This window comes from Rhyacophila brunnea, unplaced genomic scaffold (genome assembly GCF_057557595.1).
Source record: "Rhyacophila brunnea isolate RB1 unplaced genomic scaffold, BYU_Rbru_1.0 scaffold_5, whole genome shotgun sequence".
Taxonomy (NCBI): domain Eukaryota; kingdom Metazoa; phylum Arthropoda; class Insecta; order Trichoptera; family Rhyacophilidae; genus Rhyacophila; species Rhyacophila brunnea.
In genome coordinates, this window is record NW_028233170.1 from 33,262,602 (window position 1) to 33,281,228 (window position 18,627).

General features: G+C 31.3%; 1 protein-coding gene across 2 annotated transcripts in view; it reads left to right on the forward strand.

Moving 5' to 3' along the window:
- LOC147066339 (uncharacterized) overlaps positions 1 to 18,627 on the forward strand; it is a 615,499-nt gene that overhangs the window by 133,809 nt on the left and 463,063 nt on the right. The window contains exon 1 of one of the 2 annotated variants that reach the window (XM_085956117.1): positions 10,071 to 10,227. The exons of the other annotated variant lie outside the window; for it this stretch is intronic. Coding sequence (XP_085812243.1) covers positions 10,126 to 10,227 — 102 coding nt within the window. The 5' untranslated portion in view covers positions 10,071 to 10,125. Of the gene's footprint in view, positions 1 to 10,070; positions 10,228 to 18,627 lie in introns of those variants that run through there. 2 annotated transcript variants of the gene reach the window in all.

The window sequence follows — 18,627 nt, forward strand, 5'->3', positions numbered from 1 at the left end:
AATAAAATGATACCACAGTTGCTAATTTTAGCTACATAAACTAATTAAAATTCTGTACACTTTCGTTACTGAAACTCGATGTAAACTTAAGGATGGCGGAAGCCACAACCTGGGTTAGTATTGACAAACATAATGATAGTATGAGAATATATGAAAATTTAATTAGTTTGATGTTAAATTAAACTTTCATCAAGTGTTCAGTCGATAGTAGGGGTTGAAATTCCGGGTAGAATTTTCAATCTCGTGATTTTAGGATAAGTATTACCAATCCAGAATCGGTTAAAATTTAATATTTTGATTTTTAAGTATTTGTGATAAGGATATGAATTATTGCTACTGAAAACAAAATACGTTTACATATTTCACAGTGACGTCCCTAGGTAAAGTGCCGCCCTTAAGCAGACTTGGAATGATTTTTTTTATTAATAACCATGCCCTTGCTTTTTCCTACGAGGTAGTTGAGAGGATTAATCACATTGATGTGATTAATTATCTTCCTTCATTTGTTTTTAATTTTCTTTATGGCCAGAATTCAATATTTTTTGTAGTGTTCTTGTGTTGTTTAGTATTTTGTGGGAGGTCAATTTCATGATTATGTTGTCTACACATAGTACATCGATTTTTTTCTAGTAATGGGCAGTCTTTGATGACATTATACACAGTTTGAGATGTGTGTCCGTCACACGAACAGCAGTCATCGTCCTCTAATTTAAATCTCTTTAGATATGTAGGTTCGCAGTACTCCGTGGCCTGTTCGTATCTGTGCGAGTTCGTGTGATGTTTATGATTATGTTTGGAACAAATTTCCGCTGTATTGATCCTGTGGCGGATATTGTGTATCTGTATGTCTAGTTTTTTTTGTTACGAATTGTTTTCAAATTAGTTATGTACCTACTTACCTATTTTACAATACACCAAAAATCTTTAAATTGACATACACTTAATCTACTGGTAATTAGAGCATTTCCACGAAACCTACACTCAAACAATGGTCGTTTCATTTTCAGTGTATGTTTCATGAAAGTACATGAATAATATTTTTATTTTAAAATAATATTTTTTAAATCGTCAAATCATGGGTTTGCGTAATATCCCAATTAGGAAATCCAATCCCGAGCCAAAACTTTGGTCACGGGATTTCGGGAGTAGGTACAATTTGACGATCCCGAGATAGACATTTTTTTTCGATAGTTATAGATATTATTTTTTTTACATATTATACAAATAGCATTGATACAATCAGTCAACAATTTTATTTATACCTACTATTTAAAACATTTTATTGTTAATATTGTGTACCTTCAATCTTGGAAATACATAGGTTTAATGGAGTACATAATATGGGGATATAAATAATAATGTGAAAGTAAAATAGTTTTATTTACTTATGTAAGAAAAGATAATAAATACAAATAGAAATTCAATTAAAATAAAAAATAACATATATATTGTATTGATTATAAATACAATACGTCATATAATAAAATTCACAAACATTCCAAGATGCTAACAATTGCTATTCATTCATGGGTGTATTTGTGTTGAATTCAATGAGACATGTAAAACAAACATTCATAAAATTCGGCGTAGAAACAAGTGCGTGCCTGCACGTCCGTGGCACTGGCAGTTAGACGTTGTTCACGTGCCAGCACGTCAATGGCGTCTAACTTGTTAAATAAACGGATTTATCATATTTCTGATGTTGTTACGATTGCGTATGGCACATGGTTATTTATTATCCGTGAGTATCCGGTGATTAGCATCGTCATTAGCATAATGATTTTGTACACATACCATTTGATTGTAATTATTATTGATAATTGATTTAATGGGCCCTACTTATACCAGCATGCGTAGATACTATTTATTTTAGTGTGCAGAAATTAGGCAGGGCTAATATTTTTTAACGTCGACTGTACCTACTTACATCAACAATATTGCATCGTTTTCTCTCTTGGCATCCTTCCTCTAACTATGTCTTGTTTTATTTCAAAAATATCAAAATATTATACGAGTAGCTATACTTATACCAATCTTATTCAAGTTATATATACTTCTTCAGTTCATAAAATGATTAATGAGCATAACAAAAACGATGATTCTGAAATCTTATGAGTCCAGTATTTTTAGTCCCGGGATTGTGGAATCAATAATCGATCGGGAACCCGATATAGTAACCCTTAATAGTATTTTTTAATAACTCCTTCTAAAATAAATGGAAGCATGAATAAGATTAAGTATACAGACTAACAAACTAATTTTAATTTCACAGGATAATTAATGTTGCCAATATTTTGCTTCAGAATTTTATTATTTTACGGGTAATATGTAACAAATTATGTCTGTACATTGTTTATAATATGTCGTACGTACGTGTAGTTAATAATGAAGAGATTTACTTGGAATTATTCGGGGGTAATTGATTAAAGGCAACTTTCTCTGCAAAACATTGCGTGATTTAGGTTAATATAAAGTGGCGGCACGTTGGTAAGTAACCAAAGCTTTCAAAGTTCAATGAAAGCTGCTTGAATGTTATACACGAATGTTGAATATATTTGAATAAATTATATTTAGTATTATATTATGAGTTTGGTTAGATTTATTTGTGTTGAAAAAACTATGAACGTGTCGAAATATTAGTGAAATTTATATATAGCTTGAGGATGGGTTTATAAGATTTAAATAAATCTATTAATGATACCGGTCAACATGATGCTAAAAGAACGGACAATAAAAATACTGGATGCTTTTGAGACTTGATTATGTCGACGTATAGGAGAACATATTATCTTGAAGATATCCTGCGCTGATGACATTACCAATGAGAAGATTTTGTAACAAGTCAATAAGACAAGGGAACTTAATATTTACTATCAAACGCTGAAAAGTTGCATAAGTCGGCTATATTTACTGCGACCTATTATGCAGGGAAAGATAGCAGCAGAAGCGAAGGTAGAAAAAGATTGTCTTGGCTACATAACCTCAATAAGACAACTCTATGTCCAAGACGTTAAGAATCTGATACAACGGGGTGTACTGCAAATTTGTCGGTAACATTTGATATAAGCCAGAACTAAAATAAATAGAGTAATACGCACACACACACGTGTAGACTTTGGGCCATAATTAAAAGGAATCTTATTTTGTTTCAAAATCATTACAATACATACCAAAAAGGAAACGTAATATCCTCAAATCCCGTTCGGTTCAACTTTTTATTATGATATTTTCTAAAATATATGTTTCTGTGGTCTTTCAAAGTGATGTTTTTAAATAACAAAATTTAACATTAACATTCTTCAGTATTATAAATATAATTAATAATATCTAAATACGTTTTTGATTTTGGCAGTGTGATTCAAGTTCGATTCATCAACAGTGTTGCATAGATAGAAAACAAATAAAATAGGTCTAAATATGCCTTTAACACATGTATGGCGAAGGCATGATAATAGCTATGTCTACATTTGATCACTTTATCTTCCACTTCACTTCATCTTTTAAATTCTGGTTTCAACACCAAGTAGATTTGCGCATCCTTTAGGTTAAAAGTATGATACGCACCTCGTTAATTGTCTCCGTCTTGTAGGTCAAATAGTTTTTAGTTTAGATTTTTCACGGTAAACAGTGATGTCATCTTTTTATAATGCTGTTTTTTTAATACAAAGATGTAAAAATTATAGTATTTTGGAAAAAAAATAGTACAAAGAACATTTTTCGTTCTGAATCATTCTGCTGGCAACACTGATGCGATGTTGAACAGGAATCTATCGGTAACGGAGCTACGTGCGCTAACACTTTCATCACAAAAAGGTAATTTTGAATCCGGTTTTTAGGCAGGCAATACGCAGGCTGCGTATGCACTGCAACGCATTCATCTAGCGAATGAAAAACAGGGCTTATGAAGGAGACTAAACCAATTTTAAATGTGAAGCACAAGGCGGATAACGATATTTTTGTGAATAATTGACTAATGAGAAAAAAGTCAGTAAGTTTGACGTTTAAGATCTGTCCTTATCGGTTTGCCTGCGCTGAATTTTCCAGAGTTTATAAAATTCGTAAGTATTACTACCTTATGTTTTCTATACGCACAATATTTTTTTAATATTATAATAACATGTATATTCATTTAATTTTTATTGGTTGTTTCCAGTTATTATTAAAATTAACGATAACGATATCTTAAATTTAAACGTAATCAAACTCATGAAATTGTCGACACGTTGTTAATATTCATTTTTACGTCACGTTACTGAGCATGCTGTAATATTTCATTACATCGGTTGCGCTTTGTTCATAAATTTTAAAATGGGTCGTAAATGCAAATGCCTGTATCGCGTAAAATAAAAATTACGCTTATCTTCGTGCGAGCTGCGCGGAGAAAATAGTTGAAATTAAAATTTTGTAAACAAACAAGCTTTCAGTATGTTGACAACACTCCTACAGCTACTAGCCCTACATAATATATTCAACAAACGCTAGAGTAGTGACTGAACTAACATGGTGCAAGAGTATGCAGTGAATGGGGCTCTATTTTAAATTATACATGGTACATATTATTAATTAATATACATAACAATATATATTATGTTAGTTAATCTATTATTCTTAACACAGAAGAAATTCCAAATAACTGTAAATAAAATAAAAGAAGGTTTCAAATGATCACGAAAAGAAATTTACTCATGAATATTAGGATGAAATATTCAGAATTGAACAGTATTCAGAGTATCACTTACTCCGCAAATATACAAAACGCTTATTCTAACGTGACCTTGTTGATATCATCAAACGATTAATCGAAATACTTATAGACTGTATGTAATTAGTGTCACGGTAGCGAGGGGTAGAGGGGTGGGTTGAGAGTCAAAAACAAGAAATTGTGTAGAGAACAGTTTATATTATTTAAATGATCAAGACAGATAACGTATAGTTTATTTATTATTCTGTAAATTAGATAATCAAAATGCCGTAGCCTACCCGGCAAAGGGAAGGAGAACTGCCGTGACTTGAAATATTTTTAGGTATTCTCACAGAGCACTGAGAGCCTACAAAACAAAAAAAGATGGACGATGACTGCTGTAGTTGGTACGGCTACACATCTCAAACAGTATGGCATGTCATCAACGACTACCCAAAACAAAAAAGCAGCGATGGACTCATGGAACTCTGCATAAATAAAATAATCATGAAATTGACCCACAAAGATCTCATGAAATACTAAATAACACAACAACACAATACACAAAATATTGAATTCTGGCCATTAAGAAAATTAAAGACGTAAGTGGAGAAATATAATTAACTGCATACTTCAAGTAAAAACTGCAATCGGGCATATTTTTTAATATCACCTTAAATGCGAACATGTAAATTACTCTTTCCACCACCTTATACGAAAAAACAAGAGCATGGTTATATATTAAATAAAACAAAATCTTCTATTTTCAAAATTTCCTTCTAAGTAGCTATGACCAATATATCAAATTATTTAAGCTCTTAAGGCGATACTTCAGTGAAACGGAAAATAATTTTCAACTATAGGCGCGACGAAATTTTGGACTCGCTGGCACTCTGAGAGCGAACGTCGAGGTGTGAATACGTCAATTTGTTTCCTGATGGCGACAGGGGTATTAATTCTTAAATCGTTTAAGAATGACTAAAAACGTTACCCATTTACTTTAAAAAGAAAACATGCCAATGAATATATTATTATTGTTACTAATAGAACAATAAACAGAACATTAAATGGACGCATGGTGGATTTAAATGACAAATTATATTTCATTCGGCATGCGTCATTTTCAACACTTCATCAAACTTGTCTTACTTGCTGTAAGTACGATTTATTAGTTTTGCGTTAATAGAGTTTGAAGATTGAATCCAAATATATGCGACGTTGGTATATAATATATATATTTACGGAAGAGTAGAATTCCGGGTAGCGAAGACTTAATTCAATTGATAAAACATGGCAATGCTTACTGTATATAGACCAAAGCTACACACATTTGTGACAAATGATGGTTAGAAAAGGAGTGTAGGTTTGATAACAATTAAAAAAACATTAGGAAAAATTTATATAGCCTTTTTGGTAGCATTTGATGTTTATCTGTATATTATTGTTTTTGTTTCACTTAATAGTTTATCTGAATAATAATGGTTTATTTTTAAATTAAAACGTTAATGTTAGGTATTTCCAGCTCAGTGAGATAATGAAAAAAATATTACTAGGTACATAATTAGAAGACGAACAGACATTGCGAAGTAACTTGGTGCCACTTTAATTTATTTAAATTATAATGGATTCAAGCTCTGTACTATTCACTTTAAGTCGTTTCTCGCAACCCGGGTTTCGCCTTTCGGCATCTTCAGGCGTCGTGTACACTCACCAAAGGCAAACATACATTGACAACGAACACTCTTAACTCTACCTTATATAGTAAATCAATACCATAAAGTAGGTAAAAACTCCATTACCTACCTATCTAGTCAGAGGTTACAAAAAAAAATAATACAATAAACAAATTATGAATAGTTGAAGTGTCAGTAAAAACCCTAATTAGTAAAAACCTTATCTTATTAATAACAATACACTGGATAGTATATTATTGTAATAAATCGTCAAACCTAATAATAGGTCATTATTCTTTATAAACAATAAAAATACTGCACTCAAGAGGTGTAAATCGCCAATTCTAAGAAAAATAATAAATGGAGTTAACTATTGAGATATTAGTCTTTAATAATACTCTTACATGGTACCTACTTTTATAACATTATTTAATATATATATATACATATATATATATATATATATATAAACTAGCTTAATATAATATATATAACTCACCTAATATAATATATATGTATATAATCCATACAAACATTTATAAATTTTGTCTCAATAACATTGACCATAATATAGTCTCATATGTAAAACATCATATAGGATATAACAAAGGGCTACTAGGAAAGTTAAGTTGATCATTCAATATAGGTAAGCGCTGCAACTGTGCTCTATTTATTTCTAATATTTCTTGGTAGAATAATTTATAATCACCCGTATGACTGTGAAGTAGTTTTGCATCCTTTTCAATGTCAAACGTGTGTTTTTCATTTAATAAGTGGTTCGCAAACGTTGAAGTATCCTTCTCCAATCTTTGTGCTGCTAAATGTTCTGAAATTCTAATATTTAGGTTCCTCGTAGTTTTAACAACGTACAATTTGGGGCAGTTGTTACACTCTAATTTGTAAATATGCCCCAAATTATAAAAGGCATGTTCACTTTTTACTCTCTTAAATCTCGTAGGTCACTTCTGCTCTTGATACATTTTTGCCTGCTATCACAAGGGACGATTTCCAATCCTGGTGTCCTAAAGAATTTAAATTTATATGCGCCTGTCAATTACCAACGTGGTCGCAGCCTGGGTGAGAACTGTTTCCTTGAGTCAAGCCTATCAGGCACAATAATTAGTGAGGGGTGCAAGACTAGTCAATGCACTCCCTAAATACATAGACATTTTAAATGATGTGCTGTATATTTTGTTTTTGAAAATAAAATTGTTTAGATATTTTTTCTCTCCTTTTCTCTTGTGAGAGAAATATTTGTTATAATGTAAATTTCATGTTGTCAACGTCCTGCATTTTGTTTTGTTATGTACACAATGTTTTATTTTCTTAAATAAATAAATATATTGCGAATAAATTGCTATAGAATAGAGATTGGTGGAAACCTTAAAGCATTTTATAAAATCTCGGGTAACCCCTACCAGAATGTATACAGGGGAAAATTACAAAAAAACGTGTAAACAGTGATATGCGTACGGGACATATAGTTGTGCAGCATTACAGGTAGGGATTCCAATCCCGGGATCCCAAACTATTTTCGATACCTATGAATCCCGGGATTGCTTAACATAATCCCAGGATTTCGGGATTGATTTTTTTATCAATTTTTATGGAAAATAAAATAAAAGCGAAAATATAACAGAAAAAATACTTTTAATAAAAAATAACTACATTAGAAATAAACTGAGTTTGAATGAAGTTTGATTTATACCCATGTGTAGGTTGCCGATTCATTTTATTTTTTCACATAAATTATTAAAAATGGAAAGATTGAAAAAAAACAATGCTTCGCACTTTTAACAAAGTAATTCCACCATGATATCATACGTTTTACGGCAGTTTCATATTTGTCTGACTAATTAGATTTATGAAGCGGAAAGGCCATAAGTACGCCATGATTATTTGCTTTACTATTTTAAATCTCGCTAATACATTCATTAAGTCTTTACTATCAGGAACAGCAATCTCCTATTAAATTCACATTATTATTTAAATTACAATATTATTTACTCCGCTAAACTTGTGTATTTCCAAGATTGAACGTATACAATCTTCTTATTCTTTCTCGGCACTACATCCCGGGGCGGGATTTGGCCTCCTCTACAATTGTCCTCCACACGCTCCTTTCCCTGGCTGCTCCTCTCCAGTCTCCAGCCCTCCCCATCTTTCTCCAGTCCTCTTCGATACAGTCAGCCCACCTCTTCTTTGGTCTGCCCCTAGACCGTTTCCACTGTGGGATCCACTTGGTCATGATGAACGTATACAATATAAACAATAAATGTCTTAAATAGTATAAATTATACTAGATATATTTTTGACCGAGTTTATCAATGATATTTGTAAATATAAAAAAAATATATTAACAACGGAAAAAAATGCCAATCCCGGGACCAGTCCCGGGATCCCGGGATTGTCAAATTGTAATCCCGAAATCCCGGGATCAGAATTTTGGCTCGGGATTGGATTCCCTAATTACAGGAAACAAAGTGTGACATACATATTCACACTTATTAACACGCCACAGGCAAATTTTTTGCCATCTCCATGGAATATAGTTTTATATGTATTATTTCTCATTCTTGTCTTAATATTTTGCTAATGGGCAGACCAATAAAATATTATCTACTTAATTATATATAGTATTCCAATAAATTGCTGTCTTCCAATTGTGACGTTATTGTACATAAATTAGAGCTTTGGCAGGAATAAGGTAAACTCTGAATAGTAAGCAGTAACTGTCATTACTCATTATTGACAACACAAATTTTAATTTGTATTCGTCCATGCCTTAAATTATTTAGTTACATTACGCTAAAATACTTCATACTTTAACAATACCTCTCGTTGGACCTTTTATTTATCTACTTCATTACCAAAAATGTTTCAAATTGTACATTTACGCATGGAATATGGCAATACCCCGGTTGGGTTTCACTGCTATAGAATAAGGCTTCTCTTTGACATCTTTGGTATTTTATATTATTGTATTGCCTGTTATGTTTGATTAGGTTAAGTAACAAATACAATGTGAACTTACGCTTTAACTCTGACTAAAATATCAGGCGGCAGTGTCACTTGTCAACATTTTTGGATGTGGCGTTATGATAGTACTGTACTGTAAGTATAATATATCAAACTATTTTGAGAGTATTCTATCATTTTTTTTTCAAATTTAGAATTTGCATTTACGTGTGTATTTTCTCTCACGTTACCCATTTTAATATGTCTTTTCCTTATCTAGATCTCTTCTATACATTTACATATGGGTTTTCTCATACGTTACATATAAAACTATAGATAAATATATACTTACGTAATATAATTAATGTATATTAATTATATTGTAAAAATTCAATGTATTTTCATGGAAATCAGATGTGTTTAAATATTTTTTCTCCATTTTACAATATTGCTTCTGACTACATTTCAATGAATGATTTTCAATTAATTCTTAAAAATATATCCGGAAGATGCTCTTTGTCACATAAATATTTAATCTTAGACAAAAATAGTGAATAAAATATTAAACATAATTTTCATTTGACATGATGGTTTCATATTATCAAATTTGTGTGCGTGAATTGTGGGCAGAAGCTTGTAAACAAACCAGCAGTAGGTTGTCAACACACCTCCAAGAAGCAAGCGCGCCGTTATAGCGTAGAAGCGTAAAGTCGCATAGGTCAGTAGTGTGTCTACGCCGTAGCAGCCGCATAGTAGCCAGACGGTCCGTGACGCCCGCGTGCTACGGTCGTGCTACGCAGAGCTCTCTACACGATGGAAGCTTTTCAGCGTCGGCGATTCGCCCCCTGCGGCGTCGTATTTTGTGTTGTGGTGATTGCTATCTTCAATTGTCCGGACCGCGTGCAGGCCAGAGCGGTGAGTAAACATTTATTTATTATATTATTACATTTAACATATCACAACTTGTCCCGCGTTATTTATCCACGTACGAAACTTTTGTAACACAAAAGTTTCCCCGTGTCATGCGAAAGTTTTAGTTAGTGTGGTAAAGTTTATTGTGTTTCATAATATAATATAAACCTTGCCTTTACTTCGGAAATTGTGTGTGGTAGGTGTGTCTGTTTATTAGTTTTATTGATTGCGTAAAGAAAAACTTTCGAGTGTACGTTGTTAAAATTGTTAAATACAACCCAAAATACAATTGTAAATATAATACAAACAATGCAACATTTAATTCGTAAAATCGTTTGATTTTAACATTGTCAAATGTCAATGTTGGTAACAAATTTAAATTAGAGAATTGTGTGTGACCATATAATGTCCTAGCAACTTATTCAAAATTTACTGACATCAGATTGTTTTATTATTATTAAACTTACAATAGCGGAAGTTAGAAAAAAGATTTTTCTAATAATTAAAATAAAATACCAATATAAAAGTGTTTTTCAATTTTTTTATCGTCGATAAATATAATTGGTGCGAATCTGACAATTTTACGCGCTGAAACAACGCGCGTTTAAACTTTTTTAACGATTAAAACGAAAGTATGACTGTTTTAACAGTCCTTATTCATTAAAACATCGAATAAATAATATTAATTGGTAATTATGATATATAATACCCGTACACTTATTTGAAAGTGAAATTATATGACGTAATTAAAGGCTGAGATAATATAAATATAGTCGAAACAACAACACAACTTTTAAAAAGTTAAGACGCACGTAACTCAATAATTGTTAAAACACATTTGTGCGATTCCAGAGAAACGGGTTAAAATCCCGTCGGGCATCGTATTTTTTTCATGGGTTTATTCGAACTTATTCAACAATTAATATAAAAAAAATATACCAAGACCGGTTTCATTCAAGTGGACAATATCACTTGTTGATTAATTTACTCAGATTTAACAGTAAAAAATAATAATCAATAACACATATTTAACACTTGGTATTCATGTATATTATATTTTACGACTTACGACGTGTGTAATACTCACATGGTGAGTATTAAGCATGAATACCAAAATATTATGATATTTGTCAATATTATAAATATTATTATATATATTCACTGTTTAAATAGAATAACTGATAACATTTTCAAGTTATAGTTCTAGTAAGAGAATTTGACAATAATTTTGAATATTATTTTATTTGTATTACAAAGTGTTGTATGAGTATAAGTAAATAAATTACAATTAGATTTGTTTAAAATATTTTCTCTTAAAACATGCTACTGTATAATATTGAGAAAGCATTCAATTATTTTTGAATTTAATTGACTATTTTTTATAGTTTAAGAATGAAATAGTCTTTTTATACTGACATAATTTAACATAATCAAAAATAACACGTCAGTTGCATATTGTTATGAAATTTGTGTTTGAATAATGGTAATACAATAAATTGGTAAACCATAGCGCCAGGATTACAATGATTGTGGGCATGTTTATGAGTTGATTCATTATGTATATTTTTTAAGGTTTTTCAGTATTTCTGAGAATTAAATATTTACTTAATAAAAAATGCTTTTCAGAATACTTTTTTTTGTTATTCCAAAAAGATATTTCATTTAATCCACGGATGACTTAAAAAAAAGTACCCCGGCTAGAAAATTATATCATCTTCCCCTGTAGCATTTCCGGAATAGCGAAAACCGGAGAGAATCCGCCAAAATGGGTAAACCCCCTTAGTGCAAAAGGGAAAAGATTTTGGCTACGTCAACAAATATAGCAAGACACGATTTCTATCAGACAAAAATCGTATAAAATATTATTTCGTTTCTGATTTGATTTTGTTTAAAAAAAATCTATCAATAATTAGTTATAATATAATTGTATTTTACCACGTTTTTCTTAGCTCGTATTCTTGTTTGTCCGGTGGTTGTTTATCCAGTACAAATCTTGCAATCGATTTTTAACTAACTTCCCGACTAGCTAGACATTTTAAACTTTTAGAATATATCAGAACATGGTGCCAATGCATTCTTTTAATACTTTTAGCCATCTTTAAGCAGAATTGCATTCATTTTCAGTTAATTCTGTTTTGTATGAAAAGTTATTTAGGAGGAAACCCGTAATCCAATCCAGTATTATTGGTTGCTAAGGGGGTGGTCCTAAAAACTAAATTATTAATATACACGTGCGTTACTATGGAAATCAAAATTCAGTATTCTATATTTGTTTGTTTGTTGCAAAATAGCAAAAAAATGATTTGTCCTTATTCGCTTTGCTTTTTTTTGATTGATTTATTTTGACTTATTTGTCCTAAATTATTAATACATAGAATTGTCAAGCTTATATGATTCAACAGAAAATTTAAAAACGTGGTATATTTATCTTGTAAGTATTTCATTATACTTAAGTACTTAATTATTTTTGGATTTTTTTTTTTTAATTAAAATGTATTCACAAAATTTTCTCTTAGGTAATGTATAATTTATATTTAGCATATTATAATTAGTGTAAAAACTAAATAAAGTACCCAACAAAAACAGCAGTAGGTATTCACTTTCATAAAATGTTAGTAAGTCAGTCAAATTTCTTTTTCGCACACATTTTTCGTAAATGGAAATATTATTTGTTTTTATCTCCAGAGCCCAGAGTTGTAATTATTATAAAAAAGTAAAATAAGTACGTAATTTAAAATATATTCAATACTATGAATGTAAATACCTACGTACTAATATTATAATTATATTATGTTTCGTGTAACAATTACAGTATAATCATGTGTATTGGGCACACACTCTGATTTAAGTTTTATACTATTCCTTTTGAATCAGTAGCGTGCAGTCCATAAATGCTATAAATAATCGATAGATTACGTTATAATATAAATATTAATTATAATACATACTTTTTCTATTTATCTATATTATTAATGTTAGAAACTTACAATCATTCTGTAATACAATATAATATACAAAGCTATTCATTCGATTCAATTATTTACAAAACACAATGTGTATAGTATGTGGTCTATGTAATTTTTACAACTGCATCCCAACAAGCAAAAGTCACCGCACCTATTCTATTATTTTGAAACGCTTTTTTTTCAATCATAGTTTCAAACCCCTATGATAACTATATATATCTAAAATAGTTGAAAAGAAATAAAGAACCTGAAAGAGTTTTTTTTTTTTTTTAAATAACGATGAAATCCAGATACCTATAAATTATTCAAATGGAATAGTACAAATCTGAAAGCAATTAAATTACCTTTAGTTGATAGTATTAATTCTACGGGTATATTTAAATGAAATATAAATTAATTGATAGCATTTGATAGTATTATGCAATTGAAAAACAAAAATAAAAAATATTTTCAAACAGATTATTCCATAGTTTATTTCAAGGGGTAAAATTATGACAATGGTTATAATATTTTCCCTCTATCAGTTTTGAAAATCAAAGGTTTCACAAATCGGTACCATGACGTTAATAATCTGAGAAACATTAACCCCATATTATATTGAATGTCGACTTAACAAATCAGTACTCCATATCGATTGACCTACCTAAGATTCAAGACCTACTTTGTACCTTGAAATAATTAATAATCTTACGCTTGATTTATAAACATATGCGTCAGTAAATAAATTATTTCTTTATGAGTCAAGGCAAACGTTAAAATATTCGTGTAATATTGAGTTTTTCCCACTGGTATTTAGAGACGTAATTAAAGTTTTAATTATAAACGGTAATGAATGAAATAATGTTTATGACATTATTAACATTACTGGTATACCCTTGCACTGATAGCTTTTGGATTGCTTTCGGTGGACACATACGGGTCGAAACCCCTCCCTTGTGAGTTAATTGACCGGCTAGAAAAAGTTTTCCGGTGAATGTCGGAGCTTGGATTTTTCTATCAGATTAACAGAGCGCGACATTTTCTGGACCGATAAAGCTGACAATTATATTGGCGATAAATTTTCTACGAGATGCTGCTCTATCAGTGCAAAAACCTACGCGTCGTTCATTTTGCTATCGGAAATTGTTGATAAGATATTGAAACAATTAATCCATTATTATAGTATGTAACAATTATTGCATTTTTTTAAAACAACTCTTTGGGCAAATTATGATAGCACGAATCCCATATTAATTTCATAATTATTGCCGTCATCTAGGCACTGCAGTACCATACACATTAATAAATAAATGACAAAGCAGTTACCTCCAGACTATAAACGCGTCAAGATGTGCAACACAGAATTATCGGTTCGTCAAATGCCGCGTAACGCATCGTAATTCATGAACAATCAAACTCATTACCCAAACATCTATTAAACAAACTACAGAGTGACTAAAAGAGTAAACTGTAACCAAGAGTGTTGGTAGTGCTAGTGAATAAGAACTAGACCAGGCAGCCAGCTTCGTCATCATGAAGGTCAGTGCCTGGCCCCAGAATCGAAATAATCCCGTCCTATTACAGTCCACTAAAAAGCGCCGCCAACAACTTAACTGTCGTATGATCGTTTTTATCTTAATATAGAGGTCCATAATTAAATATATAATATATTTGAAATACCTACCTAAATTTTTTTTAATATAAAATAAATCAACGTAGGTATAAGATGTAGGTATAACATTTTATAAACTTGGTATTACACTCGGGAAAAATTGATATTTAACATAATTAGTGGGTACCATGATAACACTAGTAATGTTTAATTATTATATATGTAAACAGTGAAATGGATTAAACGGACTAAAATGGTTAGACTATAATACACAACATCTTAATTTGATGTATACAATTATACGTTGGCTCAAAATCAGCTTAAAAAGCACGCATCTTAAAAATATTCAATAGCTTCGAGTATAAGAAGCTCCGCACATTGGTAGAATGCGACTTTTTAGTTTGAAAAAAACATCTAGTGGAGATGGCTTTGGACATATGTGGATGGAGGCCGATGCTGGAGGAGGCCAAGACCCATATAGAATTGTAGTGTTAGGAAAAAAAAGAAGAATATAATTATATAATATACTCGTAGCAATATCATATAATATAATTTAATTACTTCATAAGGTGGAATCGTTTTCATAAACACCTTAATAATATTGCAAGGCCGTTGTCTTCCCTTTACGATCAGAAATAAAAAGTTTAAAAAACGCTTTCAAAAGGTGGTGTTTTATGGTGGTGGTAATAAAAGGGGCTGATATTTATTATGTAAAAACATCGTAATATTGTTTTTTATTACACCGCCGGCTTCGATTGCAAATAATCCCAACTGACTTAATGTCTTTATCATCGGCACTTATTGGTTGACGCCAAAAGCTACGAGGAGATAAAATTAATGATCTTTCAGTAAGTATGTCCTTGTTCCAAGGATGCATCTCGCAAAAGTACACGGCGTGTTAATGGATATTTGATGGTTTTAACATCGCGAGTGGCTCGTGACATTATCCAGCTGAGGCTAACGGAGTAATATGCCACCACGATTTACTAGTGATCGCGGAAATTCAGAACGCTAATCTCTTGTGTGGGAAAAGCTTCGGAGCTTCACGAGAGCTTTCACGAATGCATTGTAAAACAAACAATATTATGATGATTCTAACAATATCTAAATATAAGCTTTTGAATTATTTATTCATATAGTACAATAATAAGGAATACTGAATAGAAAATTACAAGTACTACGAGAATTAGGTGCGTGTTGGATATCACTTAGCTAGACCACAAAATAAACCAATGCATGATGAGGCCGACAAGAATACGTGGTGTGATAGAGGTCGCTAAGCAGATGGAATGACAATGAGATGAACAATGGTCAATGAGCAAGTGGATAATTGTTGCACAGTAAATTTAGTTCCGTCATACTGATTTACTAAGAGGCACTAGACGGTTACAGGGATGCCCTAAAACCCGCTGGATAAGCGAATACGCTAATTTCGGTGGATGTACATGGCAGCGAATAACTAGAAACCGTGAAAAACGGAAGGAGCTAGGGAAAGCATTAATCTAGCGGTGGATCAATCATGGCTGATGACGGTGACTAACTAGAATATAAGAGGGAGTTTTACTTTTTTTATTTTAAGGCTTAATTCCGGAATATTTTAAATTTCGGTTTAATTTGTAGCAATAGAACAATTTTAATATTTTAAATAGGTACATTATACTGTTTTTAATGAAAGATTTAATTTTTGTGGATGAGTTAAATAGGGTAAATTAATCATTATTTGTTTTGTTTAATTATTTCCTATTAAGTACAGAATGACAAAACACTTGTAAAGCCAGTGCTCAAGTACGCATCGGAAACCTGGACATTAAGTCTGCGAAATGAACGAGCCCTGAACATCTTTGAAAGAAAAATTCTCCGCCGTATATATGGACCGATCAAGGATGGCACCAATTGGAGGAGAAGATATAATGCTGAGCTCTACGGACTGTACGAAGATTGCAGCGCAGTTCAATCAATTAAGATTGGGAGACTGCGATGGCTAGGTCATGTGCACCGTATGAATGACAATGAACCGGCAAAGAGAGTGATGTACATCAATCCAATAGGACGTAGAAGAAGAGGGAGGCCAAAGATTCGCTGGTTAGATGGATCTGCCAGTGACTGCCGTATTCTGGGGGTACCAAATTGGAAAGCGGCCACACTGGATAGGGACAGGTGGAGAGAGCTGTTGGAGGAGGCCAGGACCCACACCGGGTTGTCGCGCCCCTGATGATGATGATGACAGAATGACTTGCTTAATCTGTGTTTTTTTTAATATATTATATAATATATTTATTTAGGTCAATCAATAGGATTAATCACAGAAAAATAATTACAATAAGAATATAATATAAAATAAAATGTGATAATAGGTGGACACAAAAAGCATAATAAAATCAAATTAGGTCAAATATTAAATACATCTGTTATAAAGAATGTATTGAAGAGAGCTATTAAAAATGATTAAAAGAGAAGAACTCATAAACAGTAATCTTGAACGAATGATTAATTATTGTTATCAGTATTTATTTTATAAATTTTACGTTTAATTTTCATATAGACGCATTGTCTAATAACTGTAATAGCACAATACTGAATTCTAAATAAATAAACTAACACTATGAACATAGTCGCAATGAAACATACCATAATAAGATACGGACTGAGGTCCATGACTTCATGAGCGAACACGTTGCCATTCGTCGATTCAGGGCGCGAGCTTTTACATCAATACAGTCAACAAAAGGGATGAATTAGAGACGATAATATTAATTAGTGTTACATCCAATAATAAAGAAAGGGGTTTCTGCAAATAATTGATTGGGTAATAACAAACATTATAACACGTATAATAAAATAACACATATACGAGAAAAGGTTTTTCTATTTCTGGAAATAGCTTCATTTGTAATACTTATAGTAATAAAGCCTTTCTAATAATTGCTTGATTACTTCTTACGCTTGCTTTTATAATTAGATTTATATTTAATGTTTAATGATAATGACAATTTAATTAAAGTGTTGCAAACTGTTTATAATTATTCTTATGATAATGCCACCTATCAACATTCTTGTAGATGCGCCCAATACTATCATCATAAGAAAACCAATATAGGATAACAATATTATCTAAGAATGCGTCTATTTGAATACCTACCAATACATATTTATATATCGACTGTAGAAAGGAAAAAGGGCGTAACTCTCAGTTTTTCAAAATAGGTTTTATAGCATAATAACGCAGTACACGCCTAAATACACGCTGTGTCCATAGAATCTAAGCTGAAAATGTCGATGTATTATCTAAATTTAGCTAACAATTAAAAAAAAAGAGGGAAATGTTGTGCGAAAAACGACCTAACCATATTTTTTATTAAAACAATCCAATAATTAATATCAGACTATAAAAACCAAATTATTAATTTTCACGCAATTCAAGGTAATGTCTTTTTTTACAACGTTTTTATTAGGTCGTATTCTTATTTGTCCGGTGGATGTTTATTCGGTACAAATATTGCAATCGATTTTTAACTAACTTTCCAACTAGCTAGACATTTGAAACTTTTAGAATATATCAGAACATGATGCCAATGTATTTTTTTAATACTTTTAGCCATCTTTAAGTAGAATTGAATTCTTTTTCAGTTAATACTGTTTTGTATGAAAAGTTATTTCGGAAGAAATCCGTAATCCAATCCAATAGTATTGGTTGCTAGGGGTCTGGGGTCCTAGCAACTAAATTATTAATATATACGTGCGTTACTATGGAAATCAATATGAATGTCAAAATGACATTTCAGTATTATTTCTATCAAGTACAATTTTTTTTGATCGTTTAATACTTTGGACGCGGAAGACGCACAC